This window comes from Pelmatolapia mariae, linkage group LG4 (genome assembly GCF_036321145.2).
Source record: "Pelmatolapia mariae isolate MD_Pm_ZW linkage group LG4, Pm_UMD_F_2, whole genome shotgun sequence".
Lineage (NCBI taxonomy): Eukaryota > Metazoa > Chordata > Actinopteri > Cichliformes > Cichlidae > Pelmatolapia > Pelmatolapia mariae.
In genome coordinates this window covers 20,246,943-20,266,816 of record NC_086230.1, presented here as the reverse complement: position 1 = coordinate 20,266,816, position 19,874 = coordinate 20,246,943, and the positions used below count along the sequence as shown (strand labels likewise).

Below are 19,874 nucleotides of genomic sequence, written 5' to 3'. Positions count from 1 at the left end.
GTGGTTTCTTTTTTTTTCTTCTTTTTTTTAAGCCTAGAACAGCTTACATGAAATTACTCATTACTGCTCTCTTTCTGAAACTCAAGAGCAATTTATTAAATGGTCCAACACATCTCTAATACTGTAGCAAAGAGTTTCAGCTACATCACAATCAGTGGGATGGAGAAAACAGTCTACTATATCTGAGAAGTCTGAGGAATAAACACATCATTTTACACACCAAACAACCAGAGGATCATTTGTAATAACTGACAGATTAATAGAAAATGAAAATAACAGGCAGCTGCAGACCTGCTGTCACACCAACTGATGAACCAGAAATTGGAATCTGTCTTAAGGTGGAATACTTGAGTTTTTAAGTGTCAGCCTAGAGTTCATTAGCACATTTTAGCTGGAGATTCAAACTGTTCACACTGCATTAGAATTAGACTGTGCAGCCAATCCCAACCCCCATTTCCCACCACACACACACACACACCTACATGCACACACAAGTCTGGTCATATGTAATTATACTCTGTGTGACATTCAGGATGTGCAAATTGGCTTGTGAATGTAAAGACATTTTAAAGACTAATGGACCCATCTTGTGATCTGTCCCCTAACTCGATATGCAATCAAATGTTTGCAGAAAGCCACCAAGCAATGAAGAGACACACTGACAGAAAACAAACACAATGACAAGGGCAAATGCACTATGTCCTTTTCCACAGTTGACTTAACCCCCCATTTATCTTTTCTCGTCTGTCACATCTGGCTCCCCATCAGTTTTATGATCTCTTTATGTTCTCTGCCCTCAAACCCCTATTTCTCTCCTTAAGCATCCTTCCACCTCCCCTCATCCTCATCCCGCTTGCTGCCTCCACTCTCCGTCTCTCCCTCCCTCTCTTTCTGCCCTTTCTCTTTCCCTCTTCTTTGCCCTCCCTCTCTCCTCCTCCCCGCTGCGCTCCCGACTCGCTCTCATTCCCCTCGCTCACACACTCAGGCAGCATCCTCCCCTCTCCACTTCTACCTTCACACTCACCTCTTCACGCCTCCCTCTCAGCTCCTCTCGCCACCTTCCTTTTTCCGTCACCTACTAACACATATCATCCCTCGCATCTCCCCCGTCTGCTGCCTATCTCGCTCTCCTCCATCTCTTCCCATTCCTCCCTCCTTCTCACTCACTCACTCACTCAACCTTGCGGTCTTGCCAAACGCACGCGTACACACACTCATGCTGATTGGCACCCAAGGACAGAGCACCCTCTCCCCAAAACCGGCTTCCAGGCGGTTCGATCTTGTGGCCAGCACGCTTCTTGACACTGAGCTCAGCTGAGGAAGAGGACCAGGAAGAGGCCATGGAGCACAGCCACTTCCCTGTTTTTTCCCCAAACGGGAGCACCTGGAGCACGGGGCAGAATCCCTCTGAGGCAGCCCAGGGATGCCCTCTCGGACCACTACCCGTCATCTACTATAGTGTCCTGCTCTGTCTTGGCCTACCAGGTAAGAGACGTGCACATGAGTGCATTCTTTGTGTCTGCACACCTGCATGCCTTATTCTGTGTTAATTTGCTCACATTTTTTGATGACAGTCTGGCTTTGGTGGCGTGCAGTGTTGCATCTTGATTTGTTGTGCACTTACCTGCAGGACTAAGTGAGTGTGTCGTGCACAGCTGCTCCCGAGTGTCACTTAATGCTCACATACTGTTGATTCATCAGCCTGACCTTGTGGCCAACACTTGTGTGTGCACATGCACTAAGTATGTATGTGTCTGTGCTTGTGTCCATTTGGAGTTTCTTATGTATTTGCCTCTTACTTGGAAAGATTCAGGGATAATAGGGAGGGACATACTGATAAGTGAAATTACTCTCTTCCAATATTTCCCAGACATTTGATCTCAAACTAAGAGATGACATCTTTCTTTATTAATCTGGAGCTGGCATATGTATGTTTGCATGACAAATTGTGGGACTCATGGGTTGACCTCTGGGATGAGGTTGTATGTGTGTGTTACATGTCTCTTCTCTATGACCTGAATTAATGACACTCCCTTCTCGTGTCTATACCATTGAATGATTAGTCCATTCACAGACACTGTCAGACCCATTTACTGTCTCCATCCCAATGCGTGATCTATGAGCACTGACCTAGTCTCACACAGGGAGGCAAAGTGAGGTGTGTGTGTGTGTAACAGAGACAGCCAGAGACACAGACAGAAAACCTGGAGGTCAGATGAAAGAGGAAAAGTGCTGAAGCCTAATAAGAGATTAGGTGAAGACCCAGTGGACTGTCTGCTTTTACCCAAAAACTGAACTCAATCTGTGATTAAAGAGCGTAAAACATAATTCAGAGGTTACACTAATTAACCTCAATTTTATGATCTGATTTATTGGGAGTTCTGACATGACGTGGACTCACTTTGGTGAACAGCAGCACTGACTTCTGATGCCTTATTCATGCTAATCTTCGCGATTAACACATCTTCTTTAACGCCGAACCTCTTTCCTTGATAAAGATTGGGAGTGAGATGTTATCAACAAGCTAAGCTGTGCTGGTTCAAAACAGATCTGCATTGCAAAGTGAAAAGCTCTCGCGTGCCAAGACTGCAGTCGCTCCAGAGATTTGCTGTCTTGTAAAAGTAAAAGTCGTTCTTTCTGATCAAACCTCGCTTAATTGTTTCCCCTGGATGGCAGAGCAAGCAATTTACTTAGCTGTCGTTTTCTCCCGAAATTGTATTTGATTCTGCTGCTGAGTCGTCTTTACAAATTGGATTGAAGCTGGTTGTTTAATCACTGAGTAACAATAACCTGAGAGTGTAAGGCAATCCTACAATAGTCGTCTGAATTAATGGCTGAGTTGAGTGCAGCGGGCTGATACTTTGCGGCAGCAGGTTCGACTTATTCAATCATTATGACACAGCTCGTTCCACTCAAGCTGAATCATGAATGTTTCATGAGCGCAGCATGTGTGAGTAGTAGCAGCATGACCCGCAGAACCACACATATTAGACACATAGGAAGGAAAGGAGGCTGTTAATTTGATCGTCAGCCAGTGATTCATTAGTTAACTGAAATGAGGTTTTAGCGAGGCAGCATCGCATCCGTGCAGACAGACTTTGACCTGCAGTGCGGCGGGCAGACAGGGGTCACAGCAAGGCGGGAAGAAGGCGATAAGAAAAGGGATTACGCAAGTGGAGCGGCCGGAAAAGATTACTGTGACCTATAGTGAAATGATGAATTAAAAATGCGGAACAAAAAGCAGATGAATTGGGAGCGAGTCAAAAAAATGGAAGATGCGGACACCCAGAAGAAGAAGAAAAGTGGAGTTAGGAGAGAAAGATCAGAGCACTAATAGAGAGGGAGAGATTAATAACAGCCGAGCTGGCTGAAGTAGCACCTCTGAGCCCCGACTCGGGGTGCTACAGACGACAGAGCTGAAACGAATTGCCACATTTTTAATTAATCGCTAACCCGCTCTCTTTCGTTCTCCACTCACTACAGCACACTGCTTGAGACAGAGCAGACGTGTGGTGGCATAGCAAGCAGTACAATGAAGGCGTAGTTTCTCTGGCTCTTCCTTTGACATGATGGAATTACAGAGGTGAAGTACAGCATGTCTCAGAGCGTTCGCCGGTGAGACACAAATTGTGGAGTGGGAAGCCATCAGCTAATGAACAATGCTGTGTGACAAGTGGGTCCTCGAGAGAGGGTCCCCCTAATGTCTGGGCCAGCACAGTCCAACATTTCTCAAACACAATTTGTTGTTTATGGAGCTGTTTACTGACCTGTACCTACACATTTTAAATCCTACTTCCCCTGGTGATTCATCAGCCCTTTCTGCAAACAGAAGCCATTTTGCGTTCGCCTGAAGACTTTTGCATCCGAATTAAACACGCAAAACCCGTTAATGAAATGCCTGCACCCCGAGATAATGCAGCAGGGCACAAAGCCGCTAAGGAGATTAAATTAAACTCTATTGCCTCCAATAATTAACAATTAAAACTTCATTTCATTAGTCGTAAAAGATAATTTTACCAAAACAAGCACAGTGTTTGGGCTTGAAAGATGGGGTAACGCACAATACAGTAAACTCATGATACACTGTCCCCGTTGAGATAAAGCTATTCTACACATCGGCCCATTATACTCCATACAAGACAGTCTACAACACAGCACAGCATCTGCGTACCTATGTAACAGTAAGTGTTCTTGGTTTTCAAATATTTTGGTAGCCAATTAGGCCTGATTTAGACTTCTCCGACGAATCGGTGCAGAGCCTACGATGTAACCTATGTAAGTGGCAGTGCTGTGCAAGTTTTGGTATCGAGCAGATACCAAGTAAATACAGGGACAGTATTGCTGATACCATTATTGATATCAGTATCTGTAATAGTAGTACTATTAGTACTATTAATATACTAATTATATTATATTGTTATTAGATTATTATTCTTATATAGAGATGGTGATTGTTATTCTCTAACGGATACATTAAAAAAAAAACTGCAGTGAAGAAGTAAATGCACAGGAGGAGTCAACGGTACTGAACAGGCCAATCACAACAGCGGTTGTGATTGGCCTGTTACAATTCTAGGAAGGTGCTCATCAGGTTATGCCATAGGTTACAGTATAAGGTTTCAGAGAGGTTTGCAGTTACCATGGAGCTATGCCATAGATTTCCTGCTGAAGCATGAATCCTACAGTAAGAAGGAATTAGAAGAAAGTCAGCATAAGAACTAAGGGTCTGCGCAAGACACGTAAAGATTATTCTGAATTGCGACTTGTGCCATGCCACTTAAAAATATAGAGTTGGAAATTAGCACAGCAGGTCTCCTTTGCACGCTTGAGTAAAGCATCTTAAAATGGTTGTGATGTTCAGTAGCTGAATAAATGTTCTGGTAGACCAATTCAACTCCAAGTCTGCACACTGTCAAAGAATGTAGCACATTTTTGACCTTGGGAACACTGAGACTGTTATCTCAGTAAAAAGAAAAAGCACTTCAGCCGTTTCAGTGGGAGACCAGAAAATGATGCTCTTTTTGATGCTTTACTTTCAACATTGTGGGAAAAGAGAATCACGTGTTGTTTTCAGTCGCTTGCTGTAAAGCTCCCATGGGATTCCTCCCTGACCCCCTGTGCACAAACATATGTGTGCTCACATTTCTGCATGGTACCTCACCGCTTCTCACAGTTATACTGCCTCTCACAAGTGTGAGTGTGTTCAGGTGTCTCCTCCCACTCACACTCTTGCATCTACCCAGGGGGGGAAAGGTTGGGAAGGTTCAGCACTAACAACCCCTGCCTCCATGTTGCAGTGTAAGGTGCCGGTGTCAGCCGCTGTTTAGGATAATGAAGAGATGGACCCCCATCGATTTTCAGTTTGAGCTATTGATCTGTCAATCTGCACCAGCAACGGGACGTCTGTAGTGGGTTGGTAACTTGTTGATAAAAATCCAATCACTCTAAAGATGTTTTTTGATAATGGGTGGGGCATATCCTGAAGCATTAGCAGATTTCAAGTACTGATTTAAGAAAGCAGAGAAAGATAGGGGGAGAGAGAGAGAGAGAGAGAGAGCTTGTCATGGGAGAGATGGGCCAGAGATGGCGCGGGAAAACAGAGGAGGCTAGAGAGGAGGGAGGTGTTGCTTGAGGCAATAAATCAGAGATGTGCAGTGACAGAACTGACTTTATTTGACCAGTAGGCAGCAAAATGCTGTCACGGCTGCAGAGAATACAGCAAACTCAATATGTGTAAGTCGTGTGTAAGTCGTTTGGATTCTTTGGACAGTAGTAACATATAAATCTATGGCTAATTAGATCACTTTTAATGCTTAACACTCCTGATCTTCTATCTGTTTCCCCTTCTTCCCTCCTCACATCTATTATCAAATGTGCTCCTTTTCTTTCTTTTCACACATCACACTCAATCACACGTGCTACATTTTCCTTAGGCGTACATTACAATTGCTGATTTAGTTTACTAATCCTTAAAACATTAATAGCAGGTCTTTGTCATGCAGTGCACAATACCTGCACCTCATCACCGGCGGCAGCCTTAGCCTTGATGTGAGGACAGTCGTGCCCAAACCTTGACTCACTGTGGCCTGTCTGTAAAATGAATGGCTGTTAAGGTAAAAAGGCAGGAAAGCACTGCAGTCGCATCAATATCATTAGCAGCACATAGGGAGAGGGCTTATTTTCTCTTAATATGCCCATTAAACTTAAATATTCAGTTTCAGTACACATCTCCGTCTCCCCTTCTCTGATTTTTCTCATTTTTAGCTTTATGTTATTGAATTTATTTCTCCTTTGGGCTTCTTCTGAAATCCTCTGTTAACACTCACCTCACACGTCAGGAATCAGGTTGACTGTCACTGCATTTAAATCCCATACTGAATGCAAATGAATGCTTTTGTAAAAAAAGAAAAAATCCTCTGCGAAACCATCATTTTTTATCTTCCCTGTGTGCTTTTCATTGCTTTGTAGTGCTTTTCACTGTTTTTTGGTTTGGAGAAATTAAGGAATCGCCACCCTTCATGTCCGGTCTGACACTTAGAGATAGACAAAAGGGAAATGCTGGTCATCAGGAACAAAGTGCCGTGACCTTTGAAGCAAGCTTTTGATATTCACCCACTCTCCGTCTCTCGCCTCGCTTCCTTTCCTCCTGCCGCCCGTCCTCGATACCTCTCTGTCTGTCTGTTTGTCTCTGTCCCTGCTCACTCACCTGCCACCTTCCTCAGATCACACTTTACCCTATGCTTATTAGCCTTCGGAAAAGCCACTAAAGCTTAACCTCGATTTCCTCCAAGATTATAAAGGGGAGAAAAAATCCCTAATTGCAATGATGCAATGCTTCTCTTTTTTTAGATCACAATTTCCTTTTTACAATATTGTTTCTGCTTTACATGGGGCCCGTGAGAAAACTTGATGACAGTTGTGCAAGAACATGTCAGTCTCTCTATGTCTCTATGTTATACTTGCTGTTGTGAGGGGTTAAACTGTGCTGTGTCATTTGTCGACAGCCCGCCTGAACACGTCCCTTTAGTGGTGGGATGAGTCAGCCTCGTTACACACCTCAGGGAGCACACTCTGCCTTCCCTTTTCCTGCTAAATAACGTCAATGGTCCTGTCCCTCGTTATATTAGGGGCGCAGCGGGGGGAGCTGAGACATGCATAAAGGCACACAGATCAACAAAGTAGTCACCCGTGCAAACACACACAATCAAAAGTAGACAGACACAGAACAGCCGATTATCCGTCCAACAGGTTATTCTAATCTCTTCTCGGCTGGAGAAGCTTATTTTTTTCTCCCACAAAGAAAAAAAAAAAGGAAAGGACGGTGAATGTTTTTCTGTCGCATGTGCCTTTCTGTGCGTGCACGGTGTACCTCTCTGCACCTCGGCTTCCCCTGTTCCTGCTGAGACGAGCCCCGCATGTGCCACCCCATACCACCTGAATGCCGAGCAGATCTACCCCCGCTCCAGAGACGACAGAAAGAGCAGGAGTCAATTGAAATGAATAGGCAACCCAGTGCAGGGTGGCTCAGGCTAAATGGAAATGTCAAGCTCTCAACAGATCCCCTTTGTTTGTTTGTAGAGTGCCCTGCCTCGCTGGGGAGCCCAAACAGAATAATGCCCAGCCTGTGACAGTCAACATCTCACTGTTTCCATTTTATGTCACTCCCCCTCTGTTCAGCAGTATGTACACAGAGAGGAAAACGGATGGGCAGAGGTACAATAGAGAACGTGAGGCAACGGATTGAAGGTGACGTCCATTATGTGTTTAATTTGTAATGGATCTCCATCTGGAAGACAGCACAAAGTTAGCAATAAACTTTTCCCCTAAAAACGCAGTAATAAGACAAACTAATTCATCCATCCATTCTCTTCCACTTATCCTTATCACAGACAGACAACCAATGACACTCATATTCACACTTAACCTAACCCAGACCTTCCCAAAGTGTGGGGCCCGCCCCCTAGGGGGGGCACAGAGCCATTGCAGGGGGGGCGCGGAATGAAAATGGGGGGGAACAAAACGCTTGGACACTGCTAGCACGGGGCGCCCACAGAAACGCAAAGCAGGAGATGAAGCATCGCTGAATATGTTTCCAAACCAACTTCATTCTAAGTCAAAGACTAGAAAATATGGTGAAGCATATCTTCCCTTTGGTTTCACCTGCACAAGTGCCAAGGTAGGTCTCCCCTGCAGAATTGGTTTTCCGTGTGTCGGGAGCATGCGCTGGGCTGTTCAAATCACGGACAAACAGTATCCCACAGTTGTTTATGTTTTTAAACCCATTTTGCTCAGAGAGGCATTTTTTGAAAAATGTATTGATAGCAATGTTGAATATTATTACACATGAAAAAAAAACAACTACACATAAAATAATCACACCGTGATGCCTCTGCCTTTGTAAATGGAGGGACAGTAACTGCGTGTGTATGTAAGCCTGTAAAAACTGCAGATAGTCAGATTAACAGTATTTTGTCTCTATCTGCCATTCTGCAATTCATCTCATGTAAACAATAACGTGGCGCACAGCATGACGTGAAAAAAGGCACATACCTTTGACATTGCGTGACGAACTCTGTATTCCTCGTCCACACGTAAACGCAAAAAAGGAGTTTAAAAAAATCTCCGTTTTCGGTGATTCGAAACGCCCTTTAACGTGTGGACGAAACAGCTGCGTTTTCAAAAGTACCGTGTAGGTGCGGACGTAGCGTAACAGAGTTAGTAGTTTATTTTATTACTACCTGTAATTTATTGCAGATTACTTGTATTTGCTTAATTGTTTACTAAATGTTTAAGGTGTGAAATAAACCGCAATGGAGCAAAATATGGGTGTGTGTGGTTGGAGGATGTGTTTGTGCGTGTGCGTGTGCGCGTGCACGCGCGAGAAGGGGGCGGGGGGCGCGAACATTTTCCTTGTAAAACAAAGGGGAGCCTAGCAAAAAAAGTTTGGGAACCACTGACCTAACCCCACTATTCTATTCTATTCAAATCTATTTACAGTGTTGGGAAGGTTACTTTTAAAATCTATTCCACTACAGATTACAGAATACTTGTAACGTATTCCGTTAAGTTACTTAATGTGAGTAAAGTATTCTGAATACTTTGGATTACTTAATATATTGTCACGCTTTTTACAACTACATGAATGTACTATTGCTGTGTGATTTATTACTATTACTGAAGCTTACTCGCCATACCAATACCAACTAGATTTTTAAGTCTCAATATAAAATGAGTAACAGTAGGGTGGACATTAGGTAAGGCTGCACTTTTTGCAGCGATCTCGTATAGAAAACTAATTCTGTATCAGTAATATGTTTTCTTTCTGTCTGCTTTCAGAAGTGCACATGATTATCTGCAGCTAGCAGGTTGTTAATGCTATCCATCAAGTCTAACAGTCTGCAGTCTATGAATTAACTCCAGCTAACGCCAGCTAACAATGTTAGATCGGTGACGAGTATCTTTCAGTAATAGTAATAAATCACACAGCAATAGTACATCGAAGATACTGAAGTGGCACATAACCCAGGTAGCTACCACAACTAAAACAAGGTAGCTGCAGTAGGCTAACATTAGTTTTTAAAAAGAACTTACTTCCAGATGTTTCTTTAGGTTGAAGTGGAGTATTTTGACGCTGAGAGCAGCTTAGTTGCAGGCAAACAGAGTTTGCATTGCACGGTCAGATTTTGCCCATTCCTTTCTTCTTTAAATGTGAAGTGGTGTCGGAATTTGTGCTGGCTCTGGGTCCATTGTGTAACTGATGCCACCAACAGGACGCTTACATTAAAGCCTCGTATTAGTTTCCACCGGTGTGGAATTACCAAAATTAGAGAGGGCATAGCCTGACATATGAAACAGGAAAAGACCGCTGTGTAATCCATTTATTTCAACAAAGTAACTGTATTCTAATTATTTTAAATGTAACAGAGTATCGTTAGTTATGTTTTGTATATTAAATACGTAACACTGGTACATGTATTCTGTTACTCCCCAACACTGTCTATTTATATAGGGTCAAATCACAAAAGTTGCCTTAACCTCTTAAGCCCCAACGCCCCCTGATACGGGGGCAAAAAGCAGGAGATCAGGTAGGCTTGGGGCTTAAGGGATTTATTTTGTGAGACTCTACAATAATAAAAGAAAATCCAAAATCAAAATAATAAAGTGAAATGCACATATTTTTTCAAATGGGGACTTTTTGAGTTTATTTACAATATCTTCATCAACACAAACCCCCAAAATAAAATCTCAAGTACTGTCAAGAGAAAAATAGAACCCAAACTGCGAAGAAATATCTGCCAATCGAAAGCTGCAAACAATAGCATGGCACACAGTGTGACGTCAGAAAAAGAGATGAACACTTTAGACATTGCAGAACAAAATCTCAGTTTTCCCAATTCACATATAAACGCATGTATATTATTACCATGGCAGGAATTCTCTCGAAAACTCAGTTTTCAGTGATCCAAAACGCTGTTCATGTTCCCCAAACATGTAGAATAGAAACTATGTTTACCAAAATACCTGTATAATACCCTAAAATACCCATCAAGTGATAGAAGCAATCTGCAAATTCAGAAAATGTGTTGTAGAGTTTGTTCTAATGTTAACCAGACAGTAGGGAGTACATGAGTTAAGGGGAAAGCCTGTGATTTGATGAGCATGGCATTCGCAGTTGTCTGCCGCCATGTTGTATTTACGCTCTGGTAACAATAGGTTCAAGAGTAATGGCGTATATGGCGCAAATGTTGTGGGAATGTTGTGTGAACATTAAATGAGCTATTTGAGTTATGCTCTAAGTTATCCTTTAGCCGTGTTTTGTGTTTTCTTTAAGTTATGCGTATTTGAATAAGTAAAATTATTTTGAATTATTGCGTTTTTTGCTTTTGAAAGTTTGCATTCTGTAACTATTTGAAGAATGCTTGGTTTAATGTGACTTGTACTGTGTGTATAGGTTGAGTGAATGAATGGTAGCCCAGAAATAAATGAGCAAGACGCTAACTTCGGTGTCCTTTCTATTAATCCACAGTTTTTTATAATTGGCTACGCAGTGCTCTCTTGCCTGTGTGCCGCTTGCTGCCAGTCCACATTCCCCCTAGGTCTGGTAGCATCAGGGGGGAAAAAAAGACCAATCATTTCCCAGTGACTGATGACAGTCCCCAGGAAATGGATTGCTTAAGCCCCAGTTACACAGGTCTACAGATTGGTCAGTGACTCCCTGGCAACCACCAGTCGCTAAGGAAAAAAACGTGCATTCCTTGACTGCTTCATGAAAACATCCTTGTGATTGCTTTGCTCGGTAGCAGATTCCTGTTGTTCCCCATAGTTTGCATGGAACACACTGACTAGTCTAAAAACACTCACCAGCTGCTGTCTGGTTAAATTGCAGGATTAACATTATACATTACTACAGGTGTGGCTGTTTGGAGTGACAGGGGGCTGTGACTAAAGAGTTCATTATTCACACTGTTGTCACCTTCACGAATGGCAGCACAAGAGCACAAGCCAGACTTCAGTGTTGTTTTGCCAGGTCATGCACCTCTCAATTTTTGTAACCTCGCAGTAGTGGTAGGTTGAAGGCAGGAGTGGATTTTTTTTTCGTAATTTGAATGATACTGTATTAGCGCAAAAGCTCAGAAATTACCAGATTATATAGCTTGAAAAAAAAACTTTGAAAACAACTCAGTGATTTCTTTGCTTCCAATTCCCATTTTTTCAATTCCTATATCAGCTCAGATATGGAGGTTTTGTCTGAGTCATGAGGCCTATTGCTAAGGAAAATACTGTCTGGCAAGCCCTCAGCACCACTGTAATAGCGATGGACTCACAGCGATGGTTAACAGTGCTACCAATGCGGTCATCTTAAGCCGTTAGCTGTTGTCAGTTGAGGTATGGGTAACTAAACTGGACCTGTTGACCATGTTTGTGATTTTAGTGATTTCTGAAGCATTTTAAATAAATTATCTGACCAGTGATATAGCTTGCTGTATAGTACAGACCAGTGAATGAAATTTTGAGTCCTCATACTGTTATGGATGCAGATTACTAATGTCCTCTCATCCAAATAAAGCCATTTCTGAGTTGGAAAAAAGATGATGTGATGACCGTAATAATAAAGTAAAAGTACTTAAGAGTCATGTACTAGACAAGTACAAAAGACAATGTTACACTGAGTAAGGAAGCAAAACAAAAAGCAATTAGCCTACATATAAATAAAATCATGGCGTCACTAAGTATACTTTTATGTCAGTATGACCCCAGTGACATCTCCGAGCATTGTTGGCTTGTTAACCTAAAGTAAAATTTATCTGATTAATGATCCCAACCCACATGTATTCAAAATGCTATGAATGACAAAAAAATATAACAAAGCCATACGTTTAAGAAACCAGAAGAAGGACATGACATTTTTCCTTCAGACAGTAACTCAGTTAGCCGATTACCAAGATCCAAATGTTTTTTTGGTCTAAAAATCAGTGCACTGACTTTGACTTAATGTCCTGCAAACAGCAACGACACTGTGCTCAGTAACTGGGCGCAACCAACCAAACTTGACTTCCATTACCCAAATCAACTGCCAACAGTCAAATAAAAAGAAAATCAAGGGTTTTTTTTTTTGTTATTAAAGGTTTGTCAAATCAAAGGGAAAAGATTTAAACACCTTCACATGACACAAAATCGCTATACTGTCTCTCATTTGGGGTTAATATAAACCTCATAGCGCAAACGATTAAGTACCACATCTCTTATTGTTTGATTTGACTTGTGTAATCTGGACTGATCTACCAATATTAAAATCAAAAACAACAACAAGCAGCTTTAAACCCAAAGAATCGATGACACAGTCAGACAAGATTTAAGATGAAAGCGACTCAGCTGTGGAGAGGTTAGTGAGCTGTGCAATTGTGATGTGACTGATATGTGTTAAGTTGTTGGGTGTTGTGAGCAGCTTTGACGTCTCATTTGTGGTTATTGATAGATTGCTAATGAATTGGTGCTTCCCTAATGATCTGTGTGTTTTTTATGCACATTTGTGGAGCTGCACATGTATTTGTATGTACGTTTGTGTCGTCTGCTGCACATCCTCTGCACATCTTTAGTCGTTATCCAGAGCTGGCTTTGTAATTTCTAATCAGTTGACAGTGGCAGAGGCTGTGAAGTGTGATGTACCAGACTTCAAGCTGCCATATTTAATCCAATCCCAGATCTATTACTGCAGAGGGAGGTACAAGGATCACAGAACACACACACACACACACACTGTGTGGACAGTGACTGCCACTGAGTGCTTTGATGTCTGTGAAGCTGTCGTGTAAAGTGTAATGTTCATGCGTCTCCGGCAGGTTTGACTTAAAGAGGGTTATGCAGCAACAGCAAAGCACAAATGCAATGTTGTGTTGTGTATTTTATCGTTAGTTAGGTTATTGAACTAATAGAGCATGAAATAGAAATCTCTGGATAAACTGGAAACAAGTGACTCAAAACGTGTCTCTGAATTTCACACTGCACTTACGTTCCTATGAGGAAAAAAAAGGTTCAAATGCATTAAATAAATGGCTGCCTTCACTGAATATTATCAGAACAGAAGGTAAGACTTCATCTGAAGTGTCTTGAATGTTTTCTTTGACCTCAGCTACAGCGGTGCAGGTTGAGCAAAGCATGAAACCCCAGTTGTACAGTAACCTAATCTTTGGTAATGTCATGTTATCATAACACTGATGTCTCAAACCATTTTGGTATTAGTTTAAAATAACATAAATGACCTAAAAACACTCACTGACATCGACCATAAACATCAAAAAAGACTCATCCCATGGCTCAGGGTGACACCCCTTCAAATAAAGTGGTAGCAAACAGAATTCACGGATCATCGCTTTCAGGGAAAAATAACGTTTATTTTCAAAATGTCAGCATCAGCGTTTCAGGAAGATAAATAACCTTGGTTATGAAAGTTGATAGCCAGAGTCCATTAAAGGTATCCTGAGCATTATGCAGCACAGTTTTTAGGAGAAAGTCCATTTTTCACTTAGAAACCCATTTAGTTGATAAGCAGCCCTACTGATGGTTGCAATCTATTCTTCTAGTGTGTAATTGGTGGCACTGGTGTATTTAAAAAAACAACAACAACAAAATCCACAGGTAGCAATGCACCAATTAAGCAAGCAGAAGATGACTGTTAGCAAACTAATACTGAAAAATGCCTTAGAAATAAACAGTAAATATTTCAAGAGAAATGCATTCAGCCGGTTGAGAAGACCTCAAGAATATCACAAATTTGTTTTGCATTGAGTTTAAGTCAGATTTGTTGAAGCAAGTTTACAGATCACAAGGAATTACACTATTTGGTGCCTGAAAGAAAAAGCAAGAGAAAACCTAAAGCTCACATTGTATCGTGATGAACAAAGTATTCAAGCTAAAATGTTTTACTGACATACATTGTGTAGTCTATTAAAAACACAGGCATAGCAGTGAAAGTCATAATCCTCATCCCTATGAGGGTTAGATTAGCCACCCATCTATGTATATGCACAACATCTGGGCATGTCTCTGAGGTGATGATGGGTTGGGTCCTAGGGGGATCTCCTCCCAGTCCTGTATCTAATCTGTGGCACTATTCGTCAGTGTCATAATAGGCTGTCGATGGTGAAATACACTGCTCAAAAAAATTTAAGGTACACTTCTGTAATATCTGCCTAGTCAGTCAACTAGCAGAGTGGATTAGTTTCAGATGCGTTGGTGCTAATGAAATTACCAACAGGTGCAGTAGAGGGGCAACAATGAAGCAACAGGAATGAAAAAACACAAATAGTCTTACAAGCGGAGGCCACTCCCATTTTTTCCCCTTGTCATCTTTTCTGACTGTTTTTTCAATAGTTTTGCATTTGGCTAAGGTTAGTGTCACTGCTGGTAGCATGAGGCGATACCTGGTCCCTACAGAGCTTATGCAGGTAGTCCAACTCCACCAGGACGGCACATCAATACATGCCATTGCCAGAAGGTTTGCTGTGTCTCCCACCACACCAGTAGGCTAACCAAGCAATCAGAAACCGACTACATGAGAGTGGCCTGAGGGCCCTGTACTCACTGCCCCATTGGCATTTGCCATAGAATACCAGGATGAAGAGATTAATTATAGACATATGATTACGTGTAGTAGCTGATCTCAAAATGAGCTGTGCCATTACATCTACAGTGGCTTGCAAAAGTATTCGGCCCCCTTGAACTTTTCCACATTTTGTCACATTACAGCCACAAACATGAATCAATTTTATTGGAATTCCACGTGAAAGACCAATACAAAGTGGTGTACACGTGAGAAGTGGAACGAAAATCATACATGATTCCAAACATTTTTTACAAATAAATAACTGAAAAGTGGGGTGTGCGTAATTATTCACCCCCCTGAGTCAATACTTTGTAGAATCACCTTTTGCTACAATTACAGCTGCCAGTCTTTTAGGGTATGTCTCTACCAGCTTTGCACATCTAGAGACTGAAATTCTTGCCCATTCTTCTTTGCAAAACAGCTCCAGCTCAGTCAGATTAGATGGACAGCGTTTGTGAACAGCAGTTTTCAGATCTTGCCACAGATTCTCGATTGGATTTAGATCTGGACTTTCACTGGGCCATCCTAACACATCGATATGTTTTGTTTTAAACACTCCATTGTTGCCCTGGCTTTATGTTTAGGGTCGTTGTCCTGCTGGAAGGTGAACCTCCGCCCCAGTCTCAAGTCTTTTGCAGACTCCAAGAGGTTTCCTTCCAAGATTGCCCTGTATTTGGCTCCATCCATCTTCCCATCAACTCTGGCCAGCTTCCCTGTCCCTGCTGAAGAGAAGCACCCCCAGAGCATGATGCTGCCACCACCATATTTGACAGTGGGGATGGTGTGTTCAGAGTGATATGCAATGTTAGTTTTCCGCCACACATAGCGTTTTGCATTTTGGCCAAAAAGTTCCATTTCGGTCTCATCTGACCAGAGCACCTTCTTCCACATGTTTGCTGTGTCCCCCACATGGCTTGTGGCAAACTGCAAACGGGACTTCTTATGGTTTTCTGTTAACAATGGCTTTCTTCTTGCCACTCTTCCATAAAGGCCAACTTTGTGCAGTGCACGACTAATAGTTGTCCTATGGACAGATTCCCCCACCTGAGCTGTAGGTCTCTGCAGCTCGTCCGGAGTCACCATGGGCCTCTTGGCTGCATTTCTGATCAGCGCTCTCCTTGTTCGGCCTGTGAGTTTAGGTGGACGGTCTTGTCTTGGTAGGTTTACAGTTGTGCCATACTCCTTCCATTTCTGAATGATCGCTTGAACAGTGCTCCGTGGGATGTTCAAGGCTTGGGAAATCGTTTTGTAGCCTAAGCCTGCTTTAAATTTCTCAATAACTTTATCCCTGACCTGTCTGGTGTCTAAATCCAATCGAGAATCTGTGGCAAGATCTGAAAACTGCTGTTCACAAACGCTGTCCATCTAATCTGACTGAGCTGGAGCAGTTTTGCAAAGAAGAATGGGCAAGAATTTCAGTCTCTAGATGTGCAAAGCTTGTAGAGACATACCCTAAAAGACTGGTAGCTGTAATTGCAGCAAAAGGTGGTTCTACAAAGTATTGACTCAGGGGGCTGAATAATTACGCACACCCCACTTTTCAGTTATTTGTTTGTAAAAAATGTTTGGAATCATGTATGATTTTCGTTCCACTTCTCACGTGTACACCACTTTGTATTGGTCTTTCACGTGGAATTCCAATAAAATTGATTCATGTTTGTGGCTGTAATGTGACAAAATGTGGAAAAGTTCAAGGGGGCCGAATACTTTTGCAAGCCACTGTACATTACATGTATGTTGTACAATTTGCTAAGCAATTTTTAGTCAAGTGTCATGTGTTCTCATTCATATCTGTAAATAAATGTTTATCAAACAGTAATGCTAATAGAGCCTGTCATTGTAATTGCTTTTTCTTATACAGTGAAGATATAGCTTGTAAAGATTATTCATTCTTTGGTATTTACAAATAGCTGATTTTTCCATCTGACTATATAGAGTGATATAGTGACGATAAAAAGAACAACATGATGTGTGTTTTCATATATGAATGACGTGAAAAAGTTCCACAGGCCTGGCAAAAACCATCCATAGGGCAGGTTTTTTGTTAGTAAGACATAAAATACAGATATAAACAACACACACAGCCTAACACAGGATAAAATCTGAGTATGAATTATGCCCGAAACAAAAGGATCCAAGAACACTCAAAATTCTTCCTCCAAGACCCAGGGACCATGTCAGATAAACACGTAGCATCCCAGAAGGTCTCATTTAAATTCAGCTTTGATCAATACCTTTGAGGCTAAGCACTGCACCCACTACACCAGCACATGGAGGCCGCCTCACAGAAGTAACAAAAAATAAGTGGAAGCATAGGTCCCCAATTAGTTTTTATTAGACAAACAGGAATGAGCAGTTAATCAATTAAACGATGTGTACTGAACTGTCAAATTAAGTACCCTCCTTCCTCGCACTCGGGGGCTCATGTTTTTATCAACCATGATGAAATGTTTTCAATTTTAAAACGTACCAGCAACGGTGATGATTCATTTCACTGATTTTAGTCTTTGTCTCAGTCTTTACCTTCATTCATATTACAGTGTAAGCCAAGCATGCATTTTGTGTGCTGTGCCCTCTAAGTTTGGGAAGGGTTTGAGTGAGGCCTATAAACCTTGCTGACGTGATGGGACTATCTTGGGAGCAATGTGCAATTTGCAGTGATTGGAGAAATGGGATGTGCAGGTCCACGTGAGAGCCAGAAAGCTGTGCTGGTGCCTCTCAGATGCACAGCAGTCAGACTAAATGCAGTTGTGAGCTAAATCACATTCAGGCCTTTTTACACTCCATCTTGGGTATTTACCTGTAAAACAAATGCGTAATAAATCAGTTGGGAGAGAAACTTGGCAGGCTGGATGAGAAGTTATTATGGAGCTTGTTGGGCACATGGAATAAAAATCGAAAAGAGAGGCAAATGGAGAGATGGGGTGCCCTTGCGCTTTGTTTTAGGACCGAAATTGCCGGCAGCAGGATGGCACATAGTAGTGAACTCAGCAAATTGCCAAGGCTGCGATGCTGCACGCTGCCCTCCTGTTTTTGTTGTGGCTTCGCTCTTTATTGCAGATAACAATTTGGCCAAAGGCACAGGCAGGTGCTGCTGGAATCACACAGCAGGTGTAGATGAAGGGGATCAATAAACCAGAGAAGGTTTATAGAATAGGAGCTGTTTGAACATGGAAAATACTGTCTGGGAATAATGACAGAATTGAATATTTTCATATACTGTGGACTGAAACTGCAAGAAAATGTCACAGGGCACAGAGTTCACTCAGCATGCTTTTACACCTGCTTTTAGGCGGTGCTGTTGATGTGCTGAAAGACTTTTTTTCTTTTTTGCTCAGTTTAAATTTTCTAGCCTCCTAATTTTGGTGTCTGCTTTTTGTGTTGAGCTTGTGTTAGCACCTACCTGTCTGCAGTTTCTCTATTGTTATCAGCTCCCTCTCTGTTGCTGTCTTGTTTATTGCTAGCGCTTTCAATTATCTGCTCACTAACACTCAATTTCTCTGTTTCCTCCCCTGCCCTAACCCATGCCCATACCTTTTCCCGATCTCATCATACTTTTTCCTTCCTCATCATTTCCCTGTTTCCTCTATCTTCTTTCAATCACCTGTCCGCATCCCCCTTCCTCCTCCTCCTAGCTAACATCCTGACCGTGGTAATCCTGTCCCAGCTGGTGCTGCGTCGTCAGAAGTCCTCCTACAATTATCTCCTGGCTCTGGCCGCCGCCGACATCCTCGTTCTGTTCCTCATTGTTTTTGTTGACTTTATATTGGAGGATTTTATTTTGGCAGCGCCGCTGCCTCCGTCATTAAATAACGCAGTTCAGGTGCTGGAGTTTTCCTCCATCCACACCTCCATCTGGATCACCGTGCCTCTTACCATTGATCGTTACATCGCTGTTTGTCACCCATTGCGCTACCACACGGTCTCCTACCCAGCCCGCACACGCAGAGTGATATTCGCCGTCTACGTTGGATGCTTGCTCTCTGCAGCTCCCTACTACTGGTGGCCTGAGTTTTGGCACAGCCTTCCTGGACTGGGTAGTAGTGATCGAGGAGGGGGCGGAAGAGAAGGAGGAGGAGGAGAAGAGGGCGACAAAAGAACGGTGGCCCAGCACGTCCTTGTGTGGGCCCACTGTGCCACCGTGTACCTCTTACCCTGCATGGTCTTCTTCTCCCTTAACGCCGTCATTGTGCGTAAGCTGCGCAGACGCCGTAGCTGTTTCCGTCTGCGTGGTTATTCAACCGGCAAGACCACCGCCATCCTCCTCGCGATCACCTCCATTTTTGCTGTTCTGTGGGCACCGCGCACCCTCGTGATCCTCTACCACTTCTACTCGTCTCCCCCGGCATCACAAACTGCCAGCCGTCTGCTCCACGTACTCACGGATCTGGCAAACATGCTAGCGCTGCTCAACACCGGGATCAACTTCTTCCTCTACTGCTTCATCAGCAAGCGTTTCCGGAGCATGGCGGCCAATGTGCTGCGAGCCTTGGTCCACTGCCGGAAGCAGCCGCCGCCATTCTACGCCAGCCACAACTTCTCTATCACAAGCAGTCCCTGGATCTCACCAGCCAACTCCCACTGCATCAAGATGCTGGTGTACCAGTATGACAAAAATGGGAAGCCCATCTGCATTTCCTCTTGAGCTCTTAGCCACGAGTTGCTTCCCCTACCCTCAATCACTGGAGGGGTGGGGCAGCGGGTGTATTCAGGCTTGTCTCGATGGTGACCAGCTTTGCCTGTATCTTTTAAGGCTTGAAAATGTCAAAAC

General features: G+C 42.8%; 1 protein-coding gene across 1 annotated transcript; it reads left to right on the top strand.

Moving 5' to 3' along the window:
* Positions 1-1,283: 1,283 nt before the first annotated feature.
* gpr139 (G protein-coupled receptor 139) lies at positions 1,284-19,748 on the top strand. The gene is made up of 2 exons (XM_063470636.1): positions 1,284-1,485; positions 18,739-19,748. The coding sequence occupies exons 1-2, from the start codon at positions 1,341-1,343 to the stop codon at positions 19,746-19,748; spliced, it is 1,155 nt and encodes a 384-aa protein (XP_063326706.1). The 5' UTR covers positions 1,284-1,340.
* Positions 19,749-19,874: the final 126 nt, after the last annotated feature.

Excerpts from the sequence above, each read along its gene's own strand:
- gpr139 (XM_063470636.1), top strand. The coding sequence starts at position 1,341 with ATGGAGCACAGCCACTTCCCTGTTTTTTCCCCAAACGGGAGCACCTGG. Across the intron at positions 1,486-18,738 it reads GCTCTGTCTTGGCCTACCAG|CTAACATCCTGACCGTGGTA; the intron begins GTAAGAGACGTG and ends TCCTCCTCCTAG.